The 20,694-nt window shown below is 44.0% G+C and overlaps 1 protein-coding gene across 1 annotated transcript in view; it reads right to left on the bottom strand.

The window, feature by feature from the left end:
• Positions 1-20,694, bottom strand: part of MICAL3 (microtubule associated monooxygenase, calponin and LIM domain containing 3) — a 254,060-nt gene that overhangs the window by 3,258 nt on the left and 230,108 nt on the right. The window contains exons 38-40 of the mRNA XM_081083520.1: positions 2,937-3,002; positions 264-363; positions 60-133 (exon numbers count right to left, since the gene is read on the bottom strand). Of these exons, the coding sequence (XP_080939646.1) occupies positions 60-133; positions 264-363; positions 2,937-3,002 (240 nt within the window). The remainder of the gene's footprint in view (positions 1-59; positions 134-263; positions 364-2,936; positions 3,003-20,694) is intronic.

Genomic DNA, 20,694 nt, shown 5'->3' with positions numbered 1-20,694 from the left:
AGGGCGAGGAGGCCACACCCAGCCAACTCATGTCCAGCTCAGCCTTGTTCCCCTCTTACCTTCCATTGCCATTCGCTCCCGGAGTTCCTGCTGCAGTCGGCTCTGCCGGTCTTCCAGTTCCAGCTCCCGGGCGCTGGGAAGGTAGGCAAGGGGAAGGAGACAAGCAACAGTGACTTGGGGACCATATCTCCTTACCCCCTAAATTAGGAAGGAGCTGTGCTCCTGCCATGATAGGCACTGAGCTCACAGCTAGGTCCACTCACAAGATCATCAGCTCTGACTCATAGCGCACCATGGCATTCTTCTCTTGCACCAGCCTGAACCACTCCTGCATCAGCTTGGGGTCATCCTTCTTGCCCATGCCTGCAGAAAGAGGGAGAGTCAGGCACACAAAGGGTTTGTTGTCTACTTGGCCAGCAGGAGTCATCACACTGGGGCAATTGTGCAAAGAGAGCAGAGCGAGATGCTGCAGGAACGTTCCCAAGCCAGGTTCAGTGTTTGCCTGCCGCCCAGAAGGGGGCGCCATGCCCACCCCCAGGGCCTAATTGAGCCTGTGCTTTGAGTTTGTCCTTCCCAGGCCTGCCCTTACCCCTCAGTAACCTGGTCACCACTCGTTTAGACCTCTCCTGCTCAGTGGTTTTCCTTTGGTATATTTTAAGTGCTTTGCCTTCCTTCCTTCCTCCCTTCCTCCCCCCCCCTCCCTCCCTCCTCCCTTCCTCCCTTCCTTCCTTCCTTCCCTCCCTCCCTCCCTCCTCCCTTCCTTCCTTCCTTCCTTCCTTCCTTCCTTCCTTCCTTCCTTCCTTCCTTCCTTTCTTTCTTCCTTCCTTCCTTCCATTTAATATTTACTTGGTATTTGCTATGTACTAGGCCTGCTTTGAAGAAACCAGCCTAATGATGGCGATAAATGTGAGGTTATACACCACACTTGGTCTCCTTTTAAGTCACACTCACTAACTCAACTCTTTCTAGGCACTGCCCCCGTGGGGCCTCATCATTTCTTTTATCCTGACCAAACACTCTTCCATTGGATCTTATATGGTATATGAGGTACAGCCCAGGAAGGCTAGCAGGTTTCTCACCGAGGGCAGAGAAACAACAGCAGACCCTAGGGCCTAGAGGCTAAATGAGGTGTACACTCGCTCAACCCAACCCCAGCAGCAGTGTCCGGGCTGGCACCTAACTCAGGCTGCCCTGCACCATGGCATTGCTGAGACCTAGACCTCCACCAGGAGTATCCAGACCCCACTAGGCTTTACTGTAGCAGGAGGATGGACAGAAGAACTTTCCAAGGAATCAAACTACCCAAAGAGGGAAAACACCTTTTCCTTGGAGCACAAAGAAGCCATAGTGTGGTCCTGCCTGAAGGCAAATGACAAACTATGTCAGTGATTCTTCAATATTTTTTGGATTACAAACCATTTTGAGAATCTCAGGAAAGCTAGGAACTCCCTTCCTAGAAAAAAAATGCATGCATATACATCCAACAATTTCATTTCATACAGAATTTCAGGGTGTTCATGGGATTCCTGAAATCCATCCATGGGCCCCAGGTGAAGAGGCACTGCACTGGGAAATCTTTCAAAGTGCTTTCCATTTTATGAGTAACTTGGTTGGATGTTCTATCCCAGTAAAGACTAGACCTAGAAACATATGGAGTACACCCTCAGGTGGGATGACTCTCATATATTAAGCTCCTTACTCACTGCTTTCCTACATTCTTCACACCTGACTTTCTAGCATACTGTTCAAAGACAACTCTCTCTCTCTCTGCAATGTTGTTTGCTTGACATACACGAGGCCCAAGCCAGTTAGTCTTTCAATGGGGCTACATTCTAGAGAGGCAGAAATGACTCACATTCATACAAGCAGGGGTTAATGAATGCACTGTGTGGTGCACATGCAGCTGGGCTCCCAAGGTGAAGTCTTGCCCCTGAGTCCTATTCTGAAGGATGGAAGCTCCCTTCTTACTAGTTGAGCCTGCTACTGTGGAGTGCGTGTTGGAGTGTCTGGGGACCAAAGCTCTTCTCACCCAACCCAATAGACTTGGCTCTTTGGCTGTTAAAGCAGCCTACAGCTCAGTTCCATGCATTCCTTTCTGAGTGTCTCTGCACAGTGTGCCCACATGGCCATGGAAGATGGAGCCTGAGGCATGCAAGCTATCCAGTGTGGCAAGTTGTAAATGCACTAGGAAGCCACTTCCTCCTTCCCACCTCCCCAAAATTCCACAGGGAAACCTCTAAACACCACTCATGAGCTTTGGTAGATTGTTCACAGCCAATAAGCAAAAGTATGTGGTGGGGTGGGTGAAAGTCAAATGTGAGAACCATGGAGAGCACAGGAAGAGGTTAGCAAGGGTTAGTCATGAACACACTCCCCTTCCCCTTCCCACATGCCTTTTCAACAACAATCTTATCACCACAAAAGACTTCAAATCAGACAAACTTAAAAAAAAAATATCACACACACTCAGCAAGACATAGGGTAGAGAAGTTTGCGTTCAGTGGTTGTTTGGGAAAAGAACTCAGGGGCATTTGTATAGACCAGTCTTTGAAAGGACAGTATTCCTCGACTCCACCAATACAAATTGTTGCCACACAGGCGGGAGGTTCCTGACCCATGAGCCTGGCCCCTCTGTCTGCTGGACGTGAGACTGAGAGGCCCAACCACAAATGGTGGTGCAATATCGTGGGACTCTCTGCTGCTGCCGAGAGGCCTGCCTCGGAGGCTCTCTGGCTTCACTCCATACCCCGTTCCTCCCCTGAGACAGTCAAAGGGATACTGTACCTTGTAAGAAACTGCCACATACTCATGAAGTTTTGTACCAGGGCTATCAAGTGTCAGAGAAAGAAAGAGAGACAGCTGGGTATGCCTCCCTCTTTAACTAGTGTTACTATGGCCTGAGAGGCAGTGGGGATGAGGTTGGGGAGTTACGTTACCTTCCTGGACACAGCAAGGGCAGAAGGAGAGAGGTCTACGCCGTGGAGTCCCGCCACTGGGCTCAACTTCAAAAAGGACCAAACAAAGAAGAGGAGAAGGAGACAGAGAAAGACAAAAAGAAAAGAGGAGGAGGAGGAGTTTGAAAGTGAAGAGGGACAGGGAGACAGTGAAATAAAAATATAAGCAGAGGACAAAAAGCATAAAAGTGAGAAAGGAACAAAAGGAGGAAAAGAAAAAAAATACAAGAAATGGAAAGGCAGAAAAAAGGGAAACAATGTCTACAAATGAATTAAGTCCCTTTATCGGCATGGAAACTCAGTAAGAGAGATCCAGGCCTGGGTGGCCATCCCTGATGTGGGTACGTGGCTAAAAAAAAAGGAATGCACATGCACATGCTCCCTTCCCGATGGTGGGGCAGCTCCCAGTAAGGGCTGCTCCTTCTTTCTCTAGTCCCCATGGGGAGGGAGGTGACACTGGGTATTACCATACAGTGGCCTTTTGGGTTTTGGGTTCCCTCCTTAAAATTGCCCAAAGCCCCTAGATAGGTCTGCCTACCTCTGTGGAACAGACTGTGTTATATACGTGGTCAAAACTGCTTCCAGTTTTGTAGGTGATAACCTCAGCCAACCAACCAAACCTGCACCCATAGTCATAGACACATGAGCCCCAGTTACAACTAAGCTTGTATAAGTCTAAGGGGGCTGAAGGGGTCTGTGACCGCTGCGTTGCCGTGCCCACAGAAAGCAGCTGAGTCTATGGAGGGCTGCCAGTGCTCTGACATCTGCTTTGAATGCGGAGCCAGGATGTGTTGGGGAACATGTCCACACAGAAGCAACTTCCCCCAGTCTGTTTCACTATCCCCCCACATGCCAGAGAGAGCAAACCACCCCCTTTGCTTCCATCCCTTCCATCTGCACAGAGGGATCCAATGCCATAGGTGGGGAAAGGCTGTCACACTTTGGACTGTAAGACCAAAAAAGGTGCTGACAGGACATACCAACCCACAGTAACACTGCTGATAAGAGCTGTGGACAGGGGACTGAGAGAAGATAGTGTGCAGAGAAACACCTGTGAGACTTAGAGACCTGACGGTAACTCAAGGAAAGGGAGGAGCTCACAGGGACCATCACAGAACCACATGCCACACTGGAGACAGGGAACACCCTCCCCAGCAGAGATACCTCAAGGACTCTGGTGTGTGTGTGTGCAGGTGAGTGATTTTACAATTAGAACAGGGGTAAGAAGTTACCCTGGTTTAGTCACCAGAAGGGTTGAGAGGCTGTTTTGCATTGCAGTCAAATAAATGCAGATGCCACATTTTCTCTTTCCTTTAAGCCTCTCACAGTGATCTCCGTATTGTTTTGTGCTATGCATTGAATCTGGTGTCTGGTAAAACTTCAAAACTAAAGTCAGATACTGTGTGTGCATATGTGTGTGAAATGCTGATTATATCCAGCGTTCTAACAGACATGACTGTGACCAGCTGATGTGCTGGGGTACGAAGAACTTTCCTTCCCTAACTAGTCTATATTCAACCTTCTTTGTTACAAAAATGTAGAGTCTGTGTTGGTGCTCAGAATACCTGGATACATCCCATGAAATACAACATCAATGAGCACTCTGTGCCACTTTGTGGGACAGATGGTACCCCAGACAGTCTGTGGTGCTGAGTGGACAGTCTCCATATCCATTTGCAAGGCACAGTGAAATGATACACAACCAATGCACACCCAAAATAAGGAAGTATGTACTGCACGTAAACTAAAAAATGTGTTTCAATTTTCTGGTAATCACAAAATAGAGCTTTCAGCTTCTTTTATGTAGACCACATCCTCATACACCTTTTTCCATTATAAACGACAATATGCAGTAACAAAATATTCAGAACAGAAATTAGGAAATGAAATTAGAAAGGGGGGCATCAGGTAAAGCAAGTGTTTAAAAAGAAGAAAGCATCTGTACTAATAAAAGGGTAATATGCTAATTAGACTGGGAGACCTTCCGGATATCCTTCTGGACAAAGTCATGGTGGTGGGGCCGAGGCAGAGGTGGCTAGGGGCGAGCAGGCTGGTGGGGGGGAGAAGTTGGGAGCAATCAGTCCGGCAGGGGCGGGCAGTTAGGGATGATCTGGCTGGAAGGAGGGAGGCAGTAGGGGATGATCAGGTCAGCAGGCAGAGTGGTTAGGGACAATCAGGCAGGCAGGCAGGTGAGCGGTTAGGAGCCAGAGGTCCCAGATTGTGAGAGGGATGTCCGACTGCCGGTTTAGGCCCGATCCCAACCAGCAGTTGGACATCCCCTGAGGGGTTCCACATTGGAGAGGGTGCAGGCCGGGCTGAGGGACACCCCCTCACCCCCGTGCATGAATTTCGTGCACCGGGCCACTAGTCCTATATAATAAAGAGCTAATATGCTAATTAGACTGAATAGCAGAACAACCTTCTGGACAGAGCTGGGGGGGGAGGGGCGCGCGAGAGGCAGCTGGGACTGCAAGGGCCGAGCTTCTTGCACAAATTTCGTGCATCAGGCCTCTAGTTCTATAATAAGGGGCAGAGGGCAGGATGTGAAATGGCCAGAAGGGAGCTGGGTAAACTCACACTGTGTGGTTATGACTTTCTTTTTTAGCCTTTCTGCATGCTCTGAAATTTCCATAATATATACTATTTTAATAATCAGAAAAATATAACCAATAGATATTGTTCTAAAAAGAAGAAATTGAGGAGGGAAAACTGACTGGAAACATCAGTCAAATAAAGGGCATCCTCCCAGATCTGGCTCTCAGGTGAGTGTGCATAGGAAGCAAAGGATTTGGTTTTGAGTGCTATTTGTTTGCCTTTTTTGGAGATGTGAGAAATAGAGGATTTGGTCTACTAGTTCTAAAGTCAAGCCCATGACAAACTTTTAAAAAATAGGGTTCTGTCTCTGTAACAGCTACCATATTTATAACCTCACAAACCACCTCTGCATCCTCTAGGCTCATCATCACTTCTGAGAAATCCTGGAACTTGGTTCTGGTTGGAAGCCTTTTATCAGCAACTCTACACTCTCATACTCACTGCGCTGCATGCCCTCACCACTCTGCAAGCTTATCTGCTCCAGCTTTTACCTTGGCGGCAAACTAATTTTTTTTCATTTGACACAAAAATTCCTTTTGAAATGTGACCACCATCAGCAACTGTTTAGCATCCATTCACTTTGACCACTGGGGGCAGGTGACAGGTGAATTTAAGAGCAGCAGACTATTGTCATATAGTAAGGTATGTTTCATCATATTCCAGTGATGCATGCAATAAGCAAGGATAGTGATTTACCATTTCAAAACACTCTCACATGTGTTATTTCATTGATCCATACATTGATGGCCACCTGGATGACCATTAGTATCTCTATTTTGAAATGGGTGATCTGAGGATCAAAGAAATTAAATGTGGCACAGCCTGACTAAAATCTGGATCTGCCTTTCCCATGCTAAACGAAGAGTTTGCCCTCTTTAAAGGGGCAACAAAGGCTCTAGGTAAATCTAACAATAGGTAGCTACTGGAAACTGAGTCACACACAAAGATCCTATTCAGAATGCCAGTCCTGGAAAAGAGTGGTACTGCCACCCTTTCCTCCAATTTTAGAGGCCAAGAGAGGATAAGTGACCTGGCTGGGGACACAGTGAAGCTCGGACCTGACTCAAGATCTTGCCTTTCTAAGTTAGGGGTGCTTTCCACACTACCACTTTGCCTCTGACCTACTAGACACCTCACTCCAGGCCCTGCCTCTTGTGTGGCCCAGGGCTGTGGAGCAGCTGGCAGGTGGGAAAAGCAAACAATCCTATGGCAACTCCCCCTTCTCTACACTTGTCTTTTCTATATTTCCATCTTCCTCCGATTTCCTCATGAAGGCTTTGTCCAAGACACTTCACCTCAAAGCACTGCACCCTCCCCTCCTACTCTATCAGTTAACTGAATGAAATGTTAGGCTAGCTGAAAAACACCAAACTAACCAACCCATCCTCAGGACCCTGAGTGTGGATGCTCATCTGTGATGTATACAAACTCAACATGGCTTCAGTCCTTTTGGTTGTCAAAATTCCCTGAGACTGAGAGGCAGAGAATGGTCTGGAAGTTTTCTCACAAGGAGAGATGAGGATGGTAGGAAGTGCAGAGGCGATAAAGGGTTGACCGGGTTCCCACAGACAGCGATGAAGTTCTGGAGGGATATCTCAGTTGTGGGAGGTTCTCACTGAGAACTCTGGGGTCTTAAGCCCCAAGCTGGGCTCCCCAGCCTAGAACACCAGAACTAAGAAAGGTGCCCATATAACATCTGGCTGTGAAAAGTAGCAGGGATGCTGTCTGCCATCAAGGGACTGCGGGAAATACAGGCATCCTCTTAAAGGGCCAACACACAAAATTCCATGTGCCGCCACTCACCTTGGGCTCTGGTAGAGGGAAGGCAGAGTGGACTGGAGCTGAGTGAGCACAAGCCAGGACTGGGAGCTCTGGAGTTGGAGCCTGGAGGGCAGCCACCCTGGTTTCCTATGCTGAGTAATTTCCTCATGCTCAGAGGAAGTCTATCTCTGATGGTGGAATTTTGCTATTCAAGCAGTTTTTGCCTGAGGGGGAAGGCAGTAGCCCCCCTAATAGAAGACCTCTTGCCCTACCCTGTGGTCAATAGCCTGAGGCTAATCAAGTCTGAGTGTCAACTGAACTTCAGGCAGAGGCAGGTTTCAGGAGATTTTGAGTCTTTTCTTCATCTAATCCTGGGCCCAGGGCTATGAAAAGCAGACCCTGGTGCACATCTTTGTCCTTTCCAAAGGCATCCTGCCCCAGCAGAGGGAGCCACAAGCTGTGGATTGCAGATAGCTCCAAACAAGGTACTTCGGGCCAGTCACAAAAAGGGTCTGACATTGCCCAGGCTGGTTTGGCTCAGGCTGGTTTGGCTCAGTGGATAGAGCGTTATCAGCCTGAGGACCAAAGGGTCCCAGGTTTGATTCTGGTCAAGGGCACGTGCCTCGGTTGTAAGCTCCTCCTTGGGATGTGTGTATGAGGCAACCAATTGATATGTTTCTCTCATCAATACTTCTCTGTCTTTCCCTCTCTTTTCCATTCTCTCTAAAAATCAATGGAAAAATATCCTTGAGTGAGGCTAAAAAAAAGTGTCTGATATTGTCCTGCACTAGAGATTGGGAGTTATAGCAGATCTACTTAATACACAGATACAAACCCAAACAGGCAGCAAAAGAAGGGAGACAAAAAAACAAGTCCCAAATGAAAGAACAAGAGAATTCTCCAGAAGAAGAGCTAAATAAAATGGAGATAAGAAATTTATCAGGCAAAGAGTTCAGAATAATGATGGCAAAGATGCTCAACAGCATGAGAAAATATATAGTAACTATGAAGAAAGACACAACAGAAATAAAGAACTAAGTGGAAAGCATATTCAGAAGATTAGGGGAAGCACAAGATCGCATCAGTGAATTAAAAGACAGGGCAGAAAAAAATCACGCAGAGGACCAAAAAGAAAAAGCAATTAAAAAACAGGAGGACAGCTTAAGGGAGCTGTGGGACAACATGAAACATAACAATATTCACATAATAGGTGTGCCAGAAGGTGAGCAAGGGATAGAGAATGTGTTTGAAGAAATAATGGCAGAAAAATACCCAAACCTGATGAAGGAAAAAGTTTAGGAGGCACAGAGAGTCCCAACAGAGAAGAACACAAACAAGTCCATGCACAGACATATCATAATTAAAATGCTGCCTGGCCGGCGTGGCTCAGTGGTTGACCAGGAGGTCATGCTTTGATTCCCGGATGGGGCACATGGCTAGGTTGCAGGCTTGATCCCCTGTGAGATGTGTGCAGGAGGCAGCCGATTGATGATTCTCTTTCATCATTAATGTTTCTATCTCCCTCTCCCTCTCCCTACCTCTCTGAAATCAATAAAAATAATTTAAAAATGCCAAAAATTAAAGACAAAGAGAGAATCTTAAAGGCAGCAAGAGAAAAGCAAACTGTTACCTACAAAGGAGCTCCCATAGGAGCTGCCACCTGATTTCTCATCAAAAACTCTACAGGCCAGAAGGGAATGGCATGAAATACTCAAGATAATGAAAGCAAGGATCTAAAACCAAGATTACTATACCCAGCAAGGCTAGCATTCAAAATAGAAGGTGAAATAAAGAGCTTCTCAGACAAAAAAAGAGGCGAAAGGACTTTATCAGCACTAAACCAGCACTGCAAGAAATGCTAAAGGGACTGCTGTAATGAGAAGATGTAGAGAGTGAAACATAGACATACAGAATTAAAATGGCAATAAATAAGTACAATAATAATACTGTACTATCAACAATAATCTTTAATATAAGTGGTTTAAATGCTCCAATTAAAAGACATAAGGTAGCTGAATAGATACAAAAACATGACCCAATTACAGTGGGGCCTTGACTTACGAGTTTAATTCGTTCCAGGACCGAGCTCGTTAACTCAAATTACTCTGTCAACTCAATGCAAAAAATCGGCCGAGAGACAGCTGGTATCTCAAAAAACTCGTTAGTCGGGACACTCGTAAGTCAAGGCCCCAATGTATATGCTGTCTACAAAAGACCCACCTAAGAACAAAAGAATCACACAGGATAAGAGTAAAGGGATAGAAAATTTTTTTCCATGAAAATGGAAATAAAATAAAAAAGCTGGAGTAGCAATACTCATAACTGGAAAAATAGACTTCAAAATGAAGGCCATCACAAGAGACAACAAAGGTCACTATATAATACTAAAGGGAATGATCCAACAAGAGGATATAACCCTGGTAAACATATATGTACCCAATACAGGAGCACCTAAATATATAAAAAACACTTCCAGGGTACTTTAAGGGAGAGATCAAAAACAATACAGCTATAGTAGGGGACTTTAACACCATACTGACTTCACTGGATAGATCTTAGATCTTCCAGGCAAAAACTTAACAGGGAAATAGTGACTCTAAAGGACATGCTGGATCAGATGGATTTAATTGACAATTATAGAACATTTCACCCCAAAGCTGACAAATATACATTCTTCTCAAGTGCACAGGGTCATTCTCAAAGATAGACGATATTTTAGGACACAAAACAAGTCTCTACAAGTTCAATAAGATTGCAATCATTTCAAGCATCTTCTCAGATCACAGTGGAATGAAATTAGAAATCAATTACAGTAAAAACAATCAAAAACATTCAAACACATGGAGGCTAAATAGCATGTTATTAAACAATGAATGGGTTACCAAGGAGATCAAGAAAGACATCAGACACTTCCTGGAAACGAATGAAAATGAACACACAACAACCCCAAATCTATGGGACACAGCAAAACCAGTCCTGAGAGGGAGGTTCATACACTATAGGCCTACCTCAAAAAAACAAACAAACAAGAAAAATTTGCCGAAACCGGTTTGGCTCAGTGGATAGAGCGTCGGCCTGCGGACTGAAAGGTCCCAGGTTCAATTCCGGTCGGGGGCATGTACCTGGGTTGCGGGCATATCCCCAGTATGAGATGTGCAGGAGGCAGCTGATCGATGTTTCTCTCTCATCGATGTTTCTAACTCTCTATCTCTCTCCCTTCCTCTCTGTAAAAAATCAATAAAATATATTAAAAAAATTAATAATAAACAATTAACCCTCAAGTTAAAGAATTATAAAGAGAACAACAAGAAAAGCCCAGAGTAAGTAGTAGGAAGGAAATAATAAAGATTAGAGCAAAAATAAATGACATAGTGACTAATACAAAAAAAAGATCATTAAAACCAAGAGCTGGTTCTTTGAAAAGATAAACAAGATTTGATGAACTGTTAGCCAGATTTGTCAAGAAACAATGAGAGAGGACCCACGTAAACAAAATCAGGAATGAAAGCAGTGAAGTAACCACTGACACCACAGAAATACAATGGATTGTAAGAAAATACTATGAGCAACTATATGCTAACAAGTTGGACAATGTGGATGAAATGGACAAATTCCTAGAAAAAGACAATATTCCCAAACTGAATCAGAAAGAATCAGAAAACCTGAATAGGCCAATAACAACTGATGAAATTGAAGCAGTAATAAATAAGTAAAAACTCCCAGCAAACAAAAGCCCAGGTCCAGATGGCTTCACAGGGGAGTTTTACCAAATATTCAAAAAAGAATTAACACCTATTCCAGAAAATCCAAGAGGAAAGAACACTTCCAAACTCTTTCTATGAGGCCAGCATTATCCTAATCCTAAAACTAGATAAAGACACAAGAAAACAGAACTACAGGCCAATATTGGGATGAACATAGATGCTAAAATCCTCAACAAAATATTAGCAAATCAGATCCAACAATATATTAAAAAGATCATACACCATGACCAAGTGGGATTTATGCCAGGGATGCAAGGTTGGTACAATATTCGGGCCTGTGGACTAATGGATCCTGGGTTTGATTCCCGTCAAGGTCATGTACCTTGGTTACAGGCTCCTCCCCGGCCCGAGCCCCAGTTGGGGCTCGTGTAGGAGGCAACCAATCGATGTGTTTCTCTCACATTGATGTTTCTCTCCGTCTTTTCCTTTTTCTTCTACTCTCCCTAAAAATCAATGGAAAAATATCCTAGGGTGAGGATTAAAAACAACAAAAACATCACATTATCATATCTATAGATGCAGAAAAAGCATTAGACAAAATCCAACACATATTTTTTATAAAAACTATCAATAAAGTGGGAATAGAAGGAGCATATCTCAACATAATAAAGGCCATATGAACCTATAGGCAACATCATACTCAATGGGCAAAAACTAAAAGCATTTCCCCTAAGAACAGGAACAAGACAGGGATGCCCTCTTTCACCACTCCTGTTCAACACAGCACTGGAAGTCCTACCCATAGTGATCAGACAAGAGGAAGAAAATAAAAGGCATCTAAATTGGAAAGGAGGAAGTAAGACTGTCATCTGCAGATGACATGATACTGTACATAGGAAACCCTAATGACTCCACCAAAAAACTACTAGATTTAATAAATGAACTTGACAATGTAGCAGGATACAAAATTAATACCCAAAAATTGATGGCATTTTTATACCCCAATAATGAATTGTCCAAAAGAGAAACTAAACAAACAATCCCCTTTACCATTACAACGACAAAATTAAGATACTTAGTATATGTGCTGCCGAAGCGAGCACAAAATTAAGATACTTAGGAATAAACTTAACCAGGTAGGTAAAAGACTCAGAAAACTAAAAGTGGAAGAATATACTGTGTCCATGGATTGGTAGAATTAACATCATTAAAATGACCATACTACCCAAAGCAATCTATAGATTTAATGCAATCCCTATTAAAATACCAATGGCATATTTAACAGATCTAGAACAAATATTCCAAAAATTTATATGGAACCAACAAAGACCCCAAATAGCCTCAGCAATCTTGAGAAAGAAAAACAACGTTGGAGGGATCACAATCCCAGATATCAAGTTATACTACAAAGCCACCGTAATCAAAACAGCCTGGCACTGGCACAAGAACAGGCATATAGATTATGCAATAGAACAGAGACCCAAGAAATCAACTCAAGCCATTATGCTTTATTAAAATTTGACAAAGTAGTCAAGAGCATAGCATATAATGGAGTCAAGACAGTCTGTTCAATAAATAGTGCTGAGAAAATTGGACAGATACATGCAGAAAAATTAAACTAGACCGCCAACTTAAACCATACACAAGAATAAACTCAAAATGAAAGGAAGACTTAAATGTAAGTTGTGAAACAATAAAAATCCTAAAAGAAAGCATAGGCATATCTCAGACATCTTGCAGATACATCTCCTAAGGCAAAGGACACTAAGGAGAAAATAAACAAATGGGACTACATCAAAATAAAAAGCTTCTGCACGGCAAAAGAAACCATCAACAAAATGTAAAGGGAGCCCACTGTATGAAAGAACATATTTGGCAATGATACATTTGATAAAGGGTTAATATCCAAAATATATAAGGAACTCGTACAACTTAACAAAAGGAAGACAAACAATCCAATTAAAAAAATGGACATAGGACCTAAATAGAGACTTCTCTAAAGCCAAAGTGGCCATAGAGAAGGCCAAGAGACATATGGAAAAGTGCCTAGTCATCAATCATCATCAAAGAGATACAAATTAAAATGACAACGAGGTATCACCTTACACTTGTCAGAATGGCTACCATTAACAAATCAACAAATGACAAGTGCTGGTGAGGATATGAAGAAAAGGGAACCCTAGTACACTGCTGGTGGGAATGCAGACTGGTGCAGCCATTATGAAAAAAGTATGGAGTTTCCTCAAAAAATTAAATATGGAACTGCCATTTGACCCAGCGGTCCCACTTCTTGGAATGTATCCTAAAAGACATGAAACACCAATCAGAAAGAATATATGCACCCCAATGTTTATAGTAGCACAATTTACAATAGCTAAGATGTGGAAACAGCCCAAGTGCCCATGAGTAGAGGAGTGGATAAAAAAGCTGTGGCACATTTACACCATGGAAATCTATGTAGCAGTGAAAAAGAGGGATCTTGTACACTTTGAGATAGCATGGAGGGATCTGGAGAGTATCATGCTAAGTGAAATAAGTCAGTCAGAGAAAGACAAGTACCACATTATCTCACACATATGTGCAATCTAATAGCAATATAAACTGACAAACTAAATAGGTCCAGAGACATATAAGCATGGAACAGACTGTGGAATCTCAGAGGGAAGGCGGGGGTGGGTGGGTGGAAAGAGATCAACCAAAGAACTTGTATGTATGCATATATGCATAACCCATGGACATAGACAATAGGGTGGTGAAGGCCTGGTGGGGGTGGGCTAAAAAGGGGTCAATTTGGGGAAAAAGGGGACCTATGTAATACTTTCAACAATAAAGATGAAAAAAACACAAAAAAACAAACAAACAAACAGAAACACTGGTATGACCTAGAACAGGGGTGGGCAAACTTTTTGACTCGAGGGCCACAATGGGTTCTTAAACTGGACCGGAGGGCCGGAACAAAAGCATGGATGGAGTGTTTGTGTGAACTAATATAAATTCAAAGTAAACATCATTACATAAAAGGGTACGGTCTTTTTTTTTTTTTAGTTTTATTCATTTCAAACGGGCCGGATCCGGCCTGCGGGCCGTAGTTTGCCCACGGCTGACCTCGAATGTTAGGGCCTAATACTGTATACTAGAAACATTATGAGGACAATGGGCTTTTTGTGAGCTGAACTACTATTTATAATTGTACTAGTGGCCCAGTGCATGAAAATCGTGCATATGAAAAGAGAATTAATTAGAAGAAATATTTTAATATTGCTATTTGCCCTTTCTCTATAATAGAAGTGTCAAAGATGAAAGAAAATTAGTAAAATGTATATGAAAAATCTCCCTACTGTCAGAGTCTGGGGCATGCTGTGGGACCCAGAGTCAAGTCCCCGCCCACCCACGTGCACCTCGAAATTGTGCAAGACCCAGACCCAGCCGGTCCCACCCCCATCAAGCCCCGCAGGGCGGTGAGTGCAGCCTCAGGTCCCCTGGCACAGGGCAGGGGGCGCAGCCTCAGGTCCCCCGGCCTGGCCTCAGGTCCCCCGGTCCTGGCACTGGGGCAGAGGGCATGGCCTCAGGTCCCCAGGCCCAGCCTCAGGTCCCCTAGCCCTGGGGCAGTGGGCACAGCATCAGGTCCCCTGGCCCGGCCTCAGGTCCCCCGCCAAGCCCCACTGGGCAGGGGGCACAGCCTCAGTTCCCCCGTCAAGCCCCACTGGGTGGGGGGCGTGGCCTCAGGTCCTCAGGTCCTGGGGCGTGTGGCCTTAGGGCCCCTGGCCCCAGCACGAGGGCATGATGACCATTTGCATATTAGCTCTTTATTATATAGGATCTCCACTTGAAAATACAAAATTCCAAACAATCAAGTCACAACCATCATACAATATCATCCTTTTAGGCTCAGAATTGCCACCCCTTCCCTTTCGACATACCACAGCTGGTTTCATGCATAAAAATCTGTAAAGCACCCCAGAGTTAAATACTTCCCTTCCAGCTCTACTTTTGGAAAATTCTGCATATAGGAAGAAATTGTTTGATTTTGACTTCCTCAAAATAGGCAAGAGGCATGCTTGCTTCTCAGTTGCATTTTGAGGCTCCATTTTCTTGCTACAGGGACCCCGGGCTAGCCTTTGTGGACAACTATCTGGGGCAGACTTCCATTTCTCACACTTGTTTTTGGCTATAATGCCACAATACTTACTGATAACTGACCCAGCATTGCAGAAGTACCTTTTTATCCAATTCAACCTATTAATACTACCAGAATTTCGTTATTTTTTTCCAGAAGAAACATCAGGGACATTACCTTTCATTTCCGAGCTCAATCAACCAGATTAAACTTGCAAAAAGCCAGATGCCCAGGGTTGGGAGAATTTCTTGGTGTTGTAGGTATAAGGAATGGGGCTTTCACTAATCTGTCTTTTTTATAAAGCAAATATTTTTTTAAAATAGGATGAGATTATTTTTTATTTTGATTTCCTCTTGGCCTCCAAGAGAGCGGAAGGGAAAGGGAGAGATAGAAACATCTATGGAAGAGAAACATCCTTCAGCTGCCTCCTGAATGGAACCAGCAACCTTTTGGTATATGGGATGATGCTCAACTGAGCCATACTGGCCAAGCCTGATTTTCCTTTTTGTGTTGTTCAGGTTATGTAGTCTAAAGCAAGGGAAGATTGGCCAGATATTTTGTTGACTAAGATTATACTCAACTGTTCTGACTCCTTAACCCAGAAACCTATTTGCTCTGTATCAATAAATGCCATGCCTGACATGAGTTAGCCTTTGCATTATTTGTAAAACTGAGGTGCCCAGTCCCAAACCCAGGGGCAATGACAGATGCTGTGACCCTACAAGGGAGTCAAGGTGGTTGGCTGCAAAGCTGCAGAGTGGTAAGCAGAAAGGTCTATGTCCCAGCATGCCCAGTCTATATACATATGACAGGGCTAGGTGGGGTGCCTTGTGTTATAAAACTTAGTACAGATAAATCTTAAGATGGCGCATAGCTAAATGCCTGTACTTGCTGCCTCCCACAACCACATCAAAATTACAAGTAAAATACAGAACAACTATCATCCAGAACCATGGGAAAGCTGGCTGAGTGGAAGTACTACAGCTAGAGAGGTAAAGAAGAAAGCACACTGAGACTGGTAGGAGGTGAGGAGGCGCTGAACGGGCTGGTTCAGCACCCCTGTGTGCAGCTTTTTTAATTGGGAGGGAGATCGCCTCTGTGGAGGCCCCCTAGAGGAGCAAGGAGTCCCAGCCCCACACCAGGCCCCAAGCCCAGGGTCCCAGAGCTGGGGAAAGAATTCCCTAAGGGCTGTAAGAACTACAGGCTGTAAAAACAAGTGCAGATTGGGGCTGAGTGACACACAGACTGCTGGAGACCCAGCTGCTCTTCTTAAAAGGCAGGCACTGCAAACTGAATTTACAAGCTCCCACTTCCTCTGAGTTCCAGTGCCGGGCTAGGCTTTGGGGTCCCAGATACACACAGGGAGAAACTGGACTGTCTGGCATCAGGGCAGGAATACGGGGTGGTTTTCTTCCAGATGGAGGTGCTCGCAGTGGTCATTGTTCCTGTGTTGGGACCTTCCCGGTAAAGGGCTGACTGGCAGCCATTTCTGTTCCCTCTGCCCTGGTGATTCCCTGAGACCCCGCCCTACCCAATTTACAACCCCACCCAAGCTGTGTGCAGCAGCTTTTGCATATGAATGGTCTGTCCTTTCTCAGACTGAAAACCTGTCAAACAAGCTGCAGCTGGGTCAGAGAGCCCCAGACTTGTCAATAAAAGGCCCCAAAAAACTGGCACTAGCACCAGCATGCCTTGCTTCACAGCTGGACCTCGTCTGGGCACTTCCAAACTAGATAAAAAGAGGAGGAATCTGTAGATCTCTCTGTAGCTCCTGCTCGGTGGCCCTAGGCAGTGGCTGATGTTGCACCTCCCTGGAGACCCAAGAGCCAGTGTACCAGTGGTCAGTGTGAGACTATACCAGATTACAACTCTTCACATCTATAAGAGACACACTCAAGGGGCAGACTCAGTGAGCACCAAAGCCCCACTGAAGCAAGTCATGCTCCATAAGGATGTCTCCTGCACAGCAGCTCTCTCACTGTAGTCCTAGCTGGTCCTCACAACCAGTTTGGCCTGGCGGTCAATTCCTCCCAGTGACACCAACAGCAATCAAGGCTCAACTACAATAAAACTGTGCACACAGCCCACAAAGGGGTGCACCAAGAGTGTCCACCTCAGGTGACTGGGGAGGCTGAGCCACTGTGCCCTATAGGACACCTACTACACAAGGCCACTCTGTCAACTCAAGGAGACTTAGCAGCTACCCAATACACAGAAACAAACACAGGGAAGTAGCCACAATGAGGAGACAAAGAAACATGTCACAAAGGAAAGAAATGGAAGAAAGCAAACTACTGGATATAGAGTTCAAAATCATGGATATAAGGTTACTCAAGAATCTTCTAGAAACCTCCGAGGAACTTAGTGAGACTTTCAAGGATCTTAGTGAGTATACCAAAAAAATGGAAAAGGACCAGTCAGAAATTAAACATACACTGACTGAAATAAAGAATAATATACAGGGATTCAACAGATTAGGGGATCCCGAGAATCAGATCAATGATTTGAAATACGAGCAAGCAAATAACACCCAACCAGAAGAGCAAAAAGAAAAAAGAATCCAAAAATATGAAGATAGTGTAAGGAGCCTCTGGGACAAATCCGAATTATGGGGTGCCAGAAGAAGAGAGAGCAAGATACTGAAAACATATTTGAAGAAATAATGACAGAAACTTCCCCTACCTGGTGAAAGAAATAGACTTACAAGTCCAGAAAGTACAGAGAACCCCAAACAAAAGGCATCCAAAGAGGACCACACCAAGACACATCATAATTAAAATGCCAAGAGCAAAAGACAAAGAGAGAATCTTAAAAGCAGCAAGAGAAAAACAGTTAGTTACCTACAAGGGAGTACCCATATGACTGTTAGCTGATTTCTCAACAGACACTATGCAGGCCAGAAGGGAGTGGCAAGAAATATTCAAAGTGATGAATGCCAAGAACCTACAACCAAGAATACTTTACCCAGCAAAGCTATCATTTAGAATTGAAGGTCAGATAAAGAGCTTCACAGACAAGAAAAAGCTGAAGGAGCTCATCACCACCAAACCAGTATTATATGAAATGCTGAAGAGTATTCTTTAAGAAGAGGAAGAAGAAAAAAGTAAAGATAAAAAAATATGAACAACAAAGTGATAACAAATACATATCTATCAACAAGTAAATCTAAAAATCAAATGCATAGCCCTAGCTGGTTTGGCTCAGTGGAAAGAGTGTCGGCCTGGGGACTGAAGGGTCCCAGGTTAGATTCTGGTCAAGGGCACATGCCTGGGTTGTGGGCTCGATCCCCAGTAGGGGGTGTGCAGGAGGCAGCTGATAGCCATCAAATGACCATACTGGAACAATATAGTTTAATGGGCAGAGCACCAGGCAGGCATTAGGAGTCTGGACTTCTCTGAGCTTTGATTAGTGCTGGGCCCAGCAATGAGGTCTCTGTGTGGCCTTCTGGGGATGCAATAGCAGAGAAGCAATCAGATTCGACATTTTAGGCTTCAGATTTTAGAAGGATAATTTCCTCCCCTCAAATAATGAATATTATCAAGTGCTCCAAGAAGAAAACAGCAGAATCTGAAAGGGAACTATTTCTGTTATCTAAATGTTCCTCCTGGAGCTTGATGGGAGTGGGGCTGGAGGACTCTTGCTCTCTGCCTGGGTATATAGTGATTCCCTTTGGAATGGATGTTTCTCTCATGCTTCATTGTTAGGGCAGTAGCAGCCTCTATGTGGTGATCAGAACCAACAGGAGAAGTCTAACGTTTAGAAAAAATAACATAAGCTGAAAAAGAAATGATGAGTTGATGAGAATCCAGTAGCAGGGTTATCAGGTGTTTGATGGGGGCACTTCATAATTCAGAAGACACATTGAGTTTTATTTATTTATTTATTTATTTATTTATTTAATATTCCCTTAGAATTTGTTGGAATTTTAAATCTGAAGGCTAGTAGTTGGGAGTTCAGGAACACAGAAATGAAAAGAGCCAACTACATTTATCATTCAAGCAATGGGGATAAAGAAAACAAAACTAGACATATGAGGTAATCAATGTGGCAACAGTATCTTAAACTGGGAGGGAAGGGTGAATATACTTTTAAATAAATTGATTTTGACATTTCCTTCCAGGAGATTTTGCATTAAAAAACAACAACAACCCAACCACATATTTTCACACATTGAGATTCACTTAATAAAAATGATATAAACAGTCCTCGCTGGTTTGGCTCAGTGGATAGAACATTGGGCTGTGGACTGAAGGGTCCCAAGTTCGATTCCCAGTCAGGACATGTGCCTGGGTTGTGGACTCGATCCCCAGTGTGGGGCGTGCGGGAAGCAGCCAATCAATGATTCTCTCTCATCACTGATGTTTCTCTCTCTCCCTCTCCTTTCCTCTCTGAAATAAAAAAAAAAATTTTTTAAAAAATGACATAAACAGCCTGGCTGGCGTGGCTCAGTGATTGAACATCGTCAACCCATGAACCAGGAGGTCATGGTTTGATTCCTGGTCAGGGCACATGCCCAGGTTGCGGACTCGATCTCCAGTGTGAAGCAGCCAATCTATGATTCTCTCTCATCATTGATGTTTCTATCTCTCTCTTCCTCTCTGAAATCAATTAAAAATATATTTTTTAAAAAAATGACATACATATCCCCCAAGAGTGTTAGGAGGCGTTAGAAAAGGAATCAAGGACATTAAACAAGAAATACGTTTTGTTAATTACAGCATGAATGGCCGTGAGTGTGGAAGTCCCTGAGAAGCTCTGGGGCACTGAAGGAATCTGTGGAGGGTGGAATCCATGGGACAATGGGGTGGGACAGAGAAACCAGTCACTCCCAACCCACCCAATGAAGCCAAGAGCCAGCCTCCTTACTGATGGAGGTTCTTTAAGAATATGGCACTATCTCATAGTAGGAATCACAGAATTATACCTTTGGATTTTAAAGGAATGAGCCAAAAAGTGATTTTTTTAAAAGGATGAGATTGTGGTAAAAAATGAGAATGATTTTTGCCAGTTCTTGGGTTTTAAGGCCACTTCTGCGAGGAAAGATGAAGAAATTTCAGAAAGCAGGAACTCCAGAAGAGGAAGTGCCAGAGGCCCCCCACCATTAACCTCAGGAGCAGCTGCTTGGCACTCCTCTTGATAAGACGTTAACTTTCCAGGAGTAAAACTCCCCAAAGTCTAGAAATGAGACTCCTGGATTGGTTATTTCTCTAATCTGATACAAATGATAAGCTTCATGCAGCAAGACATAAAAAATATTGACTTCAATATTGACTTCTTTTAAGGCAGTGGTTCTCTGACTTTAGAGGGTCTGAGAATCATCAGGAAGGTTTATTAAAATACAGATAACCAGGCCTCACCCCCAATTTCTGATTCGGCGGGTTTGGGTGGGGATTTATCACTTGTATCTTTAACAAGTTACCAAGTCATGACGCTGATGTGTTGGTCCTGGGACCCCATGCTGAGAGCCACTGCCTTATCTTTTTCCTGTGTTCATTGAAAAGAACTGTGAAGGAAGTGCCAGGACACAGCAAGGAGGGAAGGGCATTATTACAGGCATCTGTCA

The sequence above is a fragment of the Myotis nattereri genome (assembly GCF_964212035.1).
Source record: "Myotis nattereri genome assembly, chromosome: 2".
NCBI classification, from domain to species: domain Eukaryota; kingdom Metazoa; phylum Chordata; class Mammalia; order Chiroptera; family Vespertilionidae; genus Myotis; species Myotis nattereri.
This window is presented reverse-complemented; position numbering and strand designations above follow the sequence as displayed.